Here is an 11,256-nt window from a genome sequence, read left to right on the forward strand (position 1 = left end):
TGCATGCAGTACTCCAACTGCGGTCTGACCAGCGCCCGATAGAGGGGAAGTATCACCTCCTTGGACCTATTCGTCATGCATCTGCTGATGCATGATAAAGTGCCATTGGCTTTTTTGATGGCTTCATCACACTGCCGACTCATGTTCATCTTGGAGTCCACTAGGACTCCAAGATCCCTTTCCACTTCCGTGCCACCCAGCAGGTCATTCCCTAGGCTCTAGGTGTGCTGGACATTTTTCCTCCCTATGTGCAGTACTTTGCATTTCTCCTTGTTGAACTGCATTCTGTTGTTTTCTGCCCACTTGTCCAACCTGTCCAGATCTATTTGCAGCTGTTCCCTGCCCTCTGGCGTGTCCACAGCTCCCCATAGCTTTGTGTCATCTGCAAACTTGGACAGAGTACATTTCACTCCCTCGTCCAAGTCACTGATGAAGACATTAAAGAGTATCGGTCCAAGACTGAACCCTGTGGGACCCCACTTCCCACACCCTTCCAGGTCGAAACCGACCCATCCACCATGACTCTCTGGGTGCAACCCTCCAGCCAATTTGCCACCCACCGGACTGTGTAGTCATCCAAGTCACAGCCTCTTAACTTGTTCACCAGTATGGGGTGGGATACCGTATCGAAGGCCTTCCTGAAGTCTAAGTATACGACATCCAGTGGGAGCTCACTGCTAGCTGCCCCACTGGATCAGGGCAGGGGGCTGGGACCAAGACAGTTCCTAGCCCCCACTCCACAATTGTGGGGTGGGGGCTGGAGAGCCTGTTCCCCTCTCAGCTCTAAGATCATAGAGCTGGGTTGGGAACAGGCTGCAGAGTTTGTTCCCTGCTCAATTCTACAATCGCAGAGTGCGGTGGGGAATAGGCTAAGGAGTCCCTGCTCAGTGCTGCAATCATGGAGCTGAGTGGGGAACAGGCTGAGAAGCTTGTACCCCACTCAGCTGTATGACTGTGGAGCTGGGTAGGGAAGAGCCTTCCCAGTCCCTGCCAGCAGGGAGCTCTCAGCACCACCTCTGCAACAGTGGGGCCAGCGCTGGGAGATCCTTATCTCCCGGCTTAAGCCCTACAGTCACAGAGCTCAGGCTGGGAGACAAGAATCGTGCATTGCAGGCCCCACAGACACAGAGCAGGTGCTGGGAGATAAGGATCTCTCAGCCCAATTCCCACGGTTGCAGAGCTGGCATTGGGAGATAAGGATCTCCCAGCCCCCTCCTCCCTGCTTGTGATGATAAAGAAGGATCTCCCAGTCTCCGCTCCCCAATCATGATCTCAGACTGAGAGTGGGGGGTTTGGAGCTCCCTGCTGCGGGGGCAGGAGGACATAGTCCCCACCAAGGCTCTGGTGGTGGAGCCTGCCACAGCAGCAGGCAGCTCCCAGGAGCAGGGAGCAATTTCCTGTCCCCTGGTGGCCAGCCAACCAAAAGCAGATTTGCTCCTGGTCATGTGCCTAAACACGTTACTGCGCAGTTAGTAATCGCAAGTAAATTTGCTACTTGCATTTGCAGGTAGCAAATTTACTCATGATTAGCAAGGTTTACTGTGCAGTGAACTACGCTATGCTTCGCATTAAAGTGTCTCGTGTGCCTCAGCACACCCACAGTGCTTCAGCTCCTCACTAGGGTGTTATGAGATTAAGTATGATAACACTAGCAAAGCAATTAGATACAAGACAGTTGCCTTTCTCTTCCACTTTCTTCAACAGCACTGGGTGAGAAGCTGGTTGTAAGAGTTTTGACACTGTGGCAGGGAGTACAATATACCAATACTTTTAACTAAATCTGTTTTCTCAGTTGCAGACTAATACAAGGATGGCCAAGAGCACATTCAAATAGATTTTAGAAAAGACTGCATTTGAATTCATCAGACTGAAGGCACAGCTGCCCTTCCCTTATCTCTTATTAGGAGGAGGTCCAACCTAGAGGGGAAGAGGTTTACTAAGAAGTTGCCTTATGGAAGAAGTAATCACATTATAAAAAAAGTTGAGGACCTCCTTCAAATTGCATTACAAGCAGTTTTTTAAAATATGCTTTGAAATCTTTCTCCCAACCACAAAATAGCATAACCATTCTTAAAAGAGTCTTATGCTTTTATTTCTTCAGTTCTTTCTGTGTAGGTGTAGAGTAAATAAAATTCTGCTTCCATACTCTGTGGGGTAACTATTGTGATTTTTTAGAGCTTGATCATTATATAATCTGATTTGGCAGACTGTAGTGTCACTTGTGATACAGGTCCAAACTTTTAAGTATTAAGTTTCATTGAGCTTCCACACTTGTGAGAGTCACAGTTATAGTTTATGTTACTCCTGCCTCTCCCCCCCTGCCTAATTCTCCAGCTTTTGTTGTCAAGGTTAGTGACACTAAACCAGTTTCCTAACAAGAAGACTGGAATTGAGAAATGATCCTGTCTCTTTCTTAGCTCTGGGGTCTACCATGTTCTTGTAAAAATGATAAAAAGCATGCCTCAAAATAGTTTTTTTCAGCAATAACTAGCATTTTCTTTGCCAACCTCTATTCCAAGCATTTTGAACTATGAATCCAAAGCTTCTTTGGAGCCTCTCTTCAAAGAACCTTAAAAATCATTTTTACAGCAGATATTATTCCAGCAAAATCATCATTGTTGTGCAAAACAATTTGTGAAGAATATTGATTTATTTTTAAAGGATAATATCAATTAAATCACTAATGTACTGATTATGACATTACTATTCCTCTGATTTATATTAGTTTTTCAGTTGATCCCAATTTTGATCTATCATTTTATCCACAAACAGGTTTTTTTCCAAAAATCAATTTACTTGTTTCATAATAACTTGTTGTGGTAGTCTCATAATAGTGATCAATAGTTGTCCTAATATAATTTCATTCATTTTCCCTAGATTTCGTGTCAGCAAAAGTTGCCTCTGTTTAAATCCAGTGAGAGCTTGACATTTGGCACGCTACTTGTCACCACACTGATACGATTGATCTTGTCTCTTTATGTACAATGGACAAACCATATGCCTAGAACAAGTATCTGAAAAAGAAGACATAAGATTATCACAGTGCACTTAATTTAGGGTTTATAGCATATAACTGAGACTGTTTGGGTCCGTTACCATTGACTCACTGGATGGCCTTAATCTCTGTGTGCCTCATTTTTTCTTCTGGGCATTGTGAATGTAAACATACAGAAGTGCGTGCACTTTGAAATCCTTGATGAAACCCTTTTATAATCGCTTTCCAATAGTCAAAGGAAATATAGAACTTAGCCTCAGTAAACCTTGCTACTATGTGTTGCATGTGTTCATTGCAGTAATTTAGGGGTCTGGCACATGCTACATTTAGGTCATGATTAAGGTGTTAGTAACCTCACCACATGTTAAAGCCAATTTATGGCATGATAATAGAGCAAATCTTTGTGGCTCATTTGTATCACACTTTAAATTTAATGTGTGGCCATGACAGATCCTGATGCTCAACTGAACATAGAGACCCTGCATGGGGTAGACCCAAAGTCTGGGGCTTAGTCCATACCAGATTAGTGGGATCAAGCTGGGGGCAGCGCCAAGTCCTGGACCCATCAGCCCCATTCAGTCCCCAAAGGCAGATGAATGGGGCTCTGTGTATCTGACATCAAGGAGCATCAACCCAGTCTCAGGCTCACTGCACCCCAGACCTTTAAAAAGCAGTTGTGCAGCTGGGAGCCCTTACTGAATGTGCACTTTTTTGAGTTCCTGGGACTCCCCTGGAAGCAGTAGTTGAGGCTCTGGCAGCTCCAGTGTAGTGCATGGAGAGCTTTAAAGAGCACACCTGTAGATGAGGTGTAGCTGTGCTTTTTAAAACTCCCTGGGTAGACCCAGACAGCAGGGAGAGTTTGGGGAGATTTTAAAGAGCTTCCCCAGGCTTCCCTGCTGGGGACTTTAATCCCTGTATCTTGCTGCTTTGGCTAGGGGTTGGGGATCAGAGTCTCCTGGTGGGATTTAAAATCACCAGGAGGGAAGCCCTTCAACTCCTTCCCCTATCCTGCCTTCCAGGAGCCTCTGTTCCCCTGCACCCAGCAGCCTAGCCAAAGCTGCCTGATGCAGGGTTTTGACAATCATACCAATGCCTGTGTCAGCTGGTTCTGACAATCAGCTGATTGTCAGCTCAGTACACTGGGGACAATCAACTGATTGTCAGCTCTAGCCCCAGACCTCACTGGAGTCAGTATGGGTGTGTACAGACATTCAGGGAGGTTAGGGGGACATTAGATTGATCTAAGGCCACCTGATCAAAGGTAATTTGGGATGGAGAAGCTAGCGGAGGGCCTTGGGGATATCAAGGTGGCAAGCAGGCTTCCAGTGAGGGATCAGGGGGCAGGTAGAGTCCATGGGAGGCTCAGGATGGCAGGTGGGGTCCCCAGGGGAGACAGGGGGGGGCAGGCAGGGTCTGTAGGTGGGATTGGGGGATCTGAGGGGCAGGTGGAATCCACAGGGGAGGTGCTGGGGTCTGGGAGGGCCTGGCAGGGACAGGGGCCTCATGGGGCCTATGGGGAGTTTGGGAGGGTGGGAGGCCTCACACTCCCACCCCCCAGAACCAGGGCTATTTTTCACCCTCCAACCCCCACAGTGGACCAGTCTCCCATCCTTTCTGCTCATCTCCCCACCAGGACTTACTTCCTTGACTCTGGGCACTGGCGAATCCTGGTAAAACTAGCACCAAGAATGAGTTGCAGGAAGGGAGGTTTTAGTAGGCTCAGGATGGGGGGTGCTGGTCCACAAGTGTGAGGTTGTCTGTCTGGTGGTGGGGGAGGGGCTGGGGGCTAAAAATAGCGTAGTGCCAGGAAGGGGGTAGGAAAAACACAGTCCTGGGGTTAGAGTCACTGAGAGCTGTGCTGGGAACTATACAGAAGTTCAGGACAGTTAGACCGGTCTAAAATGGCCAACCCAATCTAAGTTAGACTGCCTTGGAGGTACAGTTAATCTATATCAGGCCAGCCATTTTTAGACCAATTTAACTGTCTTGAACAGAAGCACTTAGATTGACCTAACTAGGGATGTAAGTGTAAGGTCTGCATCTGGGCAAACTAAGTTTGATTGGGTGGCTATTTTTAATGCAATCTAGCCTCCCCCTAACTTCTCCAAATGTCTGAACCCTTTGAGTCCTGGTGGCTAAAGCTTACTGTCAGCTGTTTGTCAGCTTGGGCTGGACATGTGGGTACTCCTCTTTTAACCTGCTGGTGCAGAAGGAACCCAGGATTTTGATCCCAGGCTGCCTCTGCACTTGCAAATAGCAATGGTACGATTAGGATCTGGTCCCAGCAATCACACTTCTTGCCAAGTGTGCCAAGGTCCTTAGTAATTAAGGAGATATATATTTTAAATTACAAGTAATTGTTCATGATGAGTATTATGGCAGAAATATAATTGTAGATCAGAGAATACTGAAAATAAAGAGTTAAAGCTGCTGTTTATGTGTACTCTGCAGAAAATGGAGAAAACTTGAATAGCATGAAGAACAGGTTGAGAGATGCTGATGAAAGGAACTCTGATCTCCTGAAAGCATTGAATGACACATTTGGAAAGCTGTCGGCCCTTCCTAATGGTAAGTAGGGAAAAATGCTGAAGCACTGGGCTCAGCTGTGCTTTTTTTTTCCATTTTGCATCATTTAAAAATGTGTAAATATGTTAACCTTTGTCTATACCCATCTAGCCCATTGTCTGCTATCTTGGCCAGAGTGCTTCTTCTGAGATGAAGCTATGCTGCATCTGAGAGAAACTAAAGTAAAAACAAATACCAAGTATTCAGTTGCATTTTGACCTGGTGGAGGCCACCATGTTTTTGACATTCTCCGATGGCCAGAAAGAAATACTGAAAACACTGTCAGCCAGTCAGTTTCTTTCAAAGCCAAGAGCCCTTCCTCTAACAACTATTTTTGTGGACAAAGTTTCTCATCTTAATCAAAACCAGGATGATGGTATCAACAAACAGTCCAAAGAGACAGGAATCTGAACTAAATAAAATCTCAAATTGGCCTCCAGATACCCTGTGGTTAGAGGGACCCAACTGGATCCAGCCTGAAGGTTGGGTGACATGAGTGGCTGCCCAGGGTGCCATGGTCAAGGGGGCACAACACAATCAGTGCCACTCCTTTCCCCAGTGAGTCCTTGTAGCCTTCTCTGGCTTCTGCTGAGCTGGCCAGGTACCCCTCGGGTGGGTTGGGGGGAGTGCCAGGTAGCAAGCAGAGGGAGGCCACCCCACTCCCTCCTTACTGCCTCCACAGGCTGCAAGCCTCTCTCCCTTCAGAGCCAGGAGGCTTCTTCTCAGTCCTCTGCCTCCACTGACTGCTATCAATAATTAATTGCTTTCCAGCAGTGGCAGCAAGCAGCAATGGCAAGTGGCAGTGGCAATAAAAGTGGGTGGGTAGGTGGGAGTGAGGAGGCAGTGGCAGCAGAGGCAAGGAGCATATGCATGGTAGTGCCCAGCCTGGCCTGGCTCACTGTGTCTGGCTGCTGCCTATGGAGCAGTGGTGCTTCCTGAGAGCTCCAGGTGCCTTTGCCACCGTGCCCAGGCAGTGTCTGGTAGCCACCTCACCAGGAAGTACCAGTGCCGAGGAGGACATAGGAGGATGAGGACAGGCTAGTGGTGGAAGGCGGCAGCAGCAAGCCTGGCAGGGAGTGTCCAGCAGGGGTTGGGGAGTGCCAGAGAATAAAGTGGGGCATCCAGGCAATGCGTGTCATGGTCTCCAGCTGCCTCTTATTCACCTGCATGCTCAGTGCTACTGTTGTGGGCCTCAAGTGCTTCCCCCTGGGCTCCAAGTTGAAGGGGAGCCTTTCAGCCCAGGCACCACTACCAGCATCTTCTACTTGGGGCTGCTGCTCTCTGCCAGGCCAGGGAAAGAGAGTTTGCCCAGGGGCCCATTTTCCCTAAGGCTGGCTCTAGACCTACCTATAAAACCGAGTCACTTCAATCTGTCTGTATTTTGGATCAGTCAACAGTGAAGTATGGTAGCATGTAGTTGTTCCAAAAGCACCAATTGTGAACTAAATCAAATTAACATGGTTTTCCAACACTAGTGCTCCTGAATTTCTTTGTATATGAACATCGGTATATCCAGACATAGAAGAGAATACATATACACTTCCCAAGAACCATCATTCTATTTCCTTTATAAATAATTTATCAATTGACTATTATTAAGATAGAAAGAGATATTACCTTGAGCATTTCCATAACTCACATCTTGTTTCTGTTTACGTGTTTCCTTGTTACCTTCCCCATTTCATTTAACGCTCTCCTTTATTGCTTCCTTATTAACACAGGAACTTCTGTGCCTTCTTTCAAAGTGACCCCTGATATGCCTCCTTCTTACAACTTAACTTTCAATTAACTGTCTACTCCCGAGCTGTCTTTCTGCCTGACTTCTTGCTCCAAACTAGAAAAGAAAGGAGAGAAAAGACTGTAGAAACTTGGGACTGGAAGGAATCTTCTGGGCCATCAAGTCAGCTTATAGTCACAGTCAGCCATTTATTCAGAGCCTTACAAAGCACCCAGTCTGTGAACAGCACAACTCCAAGGCACAAAACCAGAAACACCTTAGGTGAAAAGTAGGGCAGAGAAGAAATTAGTTAATATATATTCAGATAATACTAGTGATACTAAAGGAAATCTAAATTAGAGAAATGCACCATTTATAAAATCACAACTAACATCTGCAACTTTGGAATCAAAATGATGCAGTCTTCTTCATTGTAATTATCTTGTGCTTCCAGTTCCTCTTTCACTGTGGACCACTGTTTGCAGTCTTTATTTTCCATGCTGTGTCTCATTTATACAGTAAGTTTCTTAAGACAGACATAGGCTTTCTTTAATTATCATGAAGTGACCTACAAAATACATTCTTTATAACTAATAACAAAAAGTCTTTAATATTCATTAATAGCCCCAAACACCGTATATTTACTACTGTGTGTGTGTGTATGAAATATATACACAGACAGAGAAGTACAATATAACATAATTATAATGGACACTGGTAAATGGAATATTTGCTTATAGCAAACTACAAGCTCCACCGTCTCTATAAGAATATAGTTTGCTAAGCTCCTTCTGTCTGAGGGACAGCTTGTTTTAATGAAACTATGCCCTAAAAATTACTCTAACACAAATTTATAATCCGTCTATTCTGGGGTGGTCATGAAATTCTGAGGGCAGACAAAGTTTTGTATCTATTTATTTCTCATGTTTGTGCCTTTCCAGATTTTACATTGCTGAAGTATTTTGTTCTATATTAAAGAATCTTCCCAGATACTTGAAATTTCTCATTTATAAGATTTTGTGCTAATATGCCATGCCTATTTTAGATCATTCTGTGGTCTTATGGTCACAGCTACAGATATGACTGTTTTCTTTATGAGTGCAGATAGATGTCTCAGTCACACCAAATGGACCTCAGAGGGCAGTTGCCCTTAGGACACAGAATACTAAATATGAAGGAAGCAGAGGAAAAATGAAATATGCAACCCATGGGAATCTAATAAACTACTGTCAGATGAGTTAGTGGGTATTTGCCCTTGGGAGAAGGATACTCACACATACACAGGCTCAGATGGCATGCTTTCTAAATGTGATTAAAACCAAGAATAAAATCTGCAGCAAATAAATGTCAAAGGCAGGAAAATGCAGTAAATTAGTTATCAAACAGGGAAATAACCAAGGGAAGGCACAAAAAATCCCTCCAGTCTTATCCCCGACTCTTCAAGGATTCAACAAGACAGAATGGCCTAAACTAATATTTCTCATGTCAGCTCCGAAGTAATAGCCTGGCTATAACAGAAAGAAGCAAAATGGGAGGACAACTTACCTTAGGAAAAGGACCCACATTCTCAAAAGGGGGAAAATGTAATAAGTGCAATGTATCCAGTGGCTAAATGTCAAGGGAAAAGAAGCACAGCAATCTCAGTTTACATTCCTCGTAGGCAGGTTTCATACAACGAAATTTGAAATGCCTCTTAAAATGGCCAGCAAAGGAGCATACTCAGGCACTTTAATGAAAAGAAGTAGAGAAAAATAATCAAGCCCCAATATAATTTTCCTTGTGAAATGTTGATATAGTATAAAATGGCTTCATTTTACTTTCAAGGCATGGCTATGTTTTAGGGGCTCTCCCAGCCAGAATACCAAGAGGAGGTGCTCAAGGAAGCATGCCCTGGAATAAGATATGAACTTTGTTTTCAAAAGGCAGGATGAAGAAAAAAAAAGATCTTTTTTTGTAGTAAGTAACTGGTAGCAGCAGCTAGAGAACCCAGCCTCTTCACTGTTATTTTCCTTGTGGATCATGTGCAATTATTTTCACTTTTGCTCCCATAGAAGTTGATGTGGCAGAAACTGCTGTTACTGTTATTTCTTTGCTTACATTGTGCACCTCAATTTCCAGCAGCTGTTTTTTGGAGAAAAGGTGTGTGTTGTATGTAAGAAAATATGGTATACTACCTCAGGAAGGCAAGGCAAAATTCCTCTCCAAACTCTTCAGCATGCAGGTAAACCTCATCATTGCTGCATCACATCCAAGAGGTTTAGCATTGTTCTGTATTATATGCTTGGCTAGCTCTGCCAATGCATTGTGCCATAGGCTTGTGGCTCCCGTGCTTTTGGGGGAGTTTGTGTAAGCTATTTGACTGACCCCCTTTGAGTAAAGGACCAGCATCTCCCCCATCTCCCCATTTCTTTACACATCCATTCAGCCAAAAGGGCACTAAAAATAAGCCCCAACATAGACTAATGTTTTCCAACTTTCTCACAGGCAATAGTGTAAGTGTAGTCTGTTTCCCTCTCCCCTAGTAAAAGACCCACAGTGTATTCTGTTAAATCACATAAACACAACAGGAAACCGTGGACAATATGAGAACCAGTCCTACTTCCAGTCAGCTATAGGACATATCTTTACTAACCCAATTTACTAACCCACCATATAAATTGAAAAGATAACTTGGATGTCTTTTGATCTATTTCGCTCCAGTTGCCATAATACTACACTACCAAATCATATATATTTACAACATGCCTGGGAAGTAGAGAAGTATGCTTTCCAATTTACTGATGGGAAACTGAGGCACAAGATTCATAAAGCCCCTAATGCCTACTTGGGTGCCAAAATTCTATTGAAAATGTTGATAGCATTATCTCAAATGAGAATAGCATACAAGGACTTAAGGTACAATTGTAGTTTGGGGTCTTCTCAGAGTCAGATCATGTATGGGAGAGCAGGAAGGAGTTAGAAGCCAATGGGAATGAAGTACCCCAATACTTTAGAAGATCTGGGCATGGCTAACTTGTCTAGGATAAAACTAGAAGTCTGTACTTGAGCAGGAAATGGAATTGCATTACTTGAGCCTCAGCTTACTGCCTCTAACCACTGCATCTATTATGTACCACAATATAACCTAAGTTGTTTTGATTAAGAAAATTAGTTTCCTGCACTCTATTCATCAATACATCAAAGTTCTCCATTGTATAAAAGACTTTGAAGGGTCATCCCTCTTTCACTCTCAAGATTAAACAGACAATCTTAATGCAGAGATAAAAATTCCATAGCAAAATGACTCTGGTTAAGGTAAGGTTTGGTTTTCAATGTCCAAATGAGATTGGGTAGTCTGCCTTTTGATTTTAAATCTGTCCAGCCAAGAAAGACTTACATAATACAATTCTACTCTCCCAACTCACGCTGCATGGGAAGGTACTATTCCCATAGTAAGGTTTGCAGCATTCTGTACCAAACTGACTTTTTTGATGCATATAAATAAAACCACTATAACTTTGACATGCTGCTTGATCTCTTTGATAAACTTTCTTGCTTACAGATACGGCTGCAAAAGTGCAAGCGGTCAAAGACAAAGCCAAACAAGCTAATGACACTGCAAATGATGTACTGGCTAGAATTAAAGACCTTAATCAGAATCTCTTGGGATTAAAGAACAACTACAGCAAACTTGCAGATGACGTGGCCAAAACAAATGCTGTTGTGAAAGATCCCATTAAGAACAGTAAGTTCTTTATTTGGTTTGTATATCTCCCCTTTATTCCCTAAAAGGAAATACACAGACCTCTCACTGTTACCATGATGTGATTTATAGGACATCAATACAGAACTTAATAGAATACATTAGTACAGTGCAACTCACTGAGGTACTGAATTTTAAATGTGAAATAAAAAACTTTTAGCCACAAGGATTGCTGCTGGTATAGGATAGAAGATCTGTCATCATCAGAATAAACTTACAGGCTAAGGAAAGAAAATT

The 11,256-nt window shown here is 43.8% G+C and overlaps 1 protein-coding gene across 1 annotated transcript in view; it reads left to right on the top strand.

Annotated features, from left to right (window-relative positions):
• Positions 1-11,256, top strand: part of LAMA2 (laminin subunit alpha 2) — a 559,328-nt gene that overhangs the window by 467,233 nt on the left and 80,839 nt on the right. Inside the window, exons 43-44 of the mRNA XM_006029173.3 lie at positions 5,447-5,563; positions 10,819-11,001. Coding sequence (XP_006029235.2) covers positions 5,447-5,563; positions 10,819-11,001 — 300 coding nt within the window. The remainder of the gene's footprint in view (positions 1-5,446; positions 5,564-10,818; positions 11,002-11,256) is intronic.

The sequence above is a fragment of the Alligator sinensis genome, unplaced genomic scaffold (genome assembly GCF_000455745.1).
Source record: "Alligator sinensis unplaced genomic scaffold, ASM45574v1 scaffold889_1, whole genome shotgun sequence".
Classification (NCBI taxonomy): domain Eukaryota; kingdom Metazoa; phylum Chordata; order Crocodylia; family Alligatoridae; genus Alligator; species Alligator sinensis.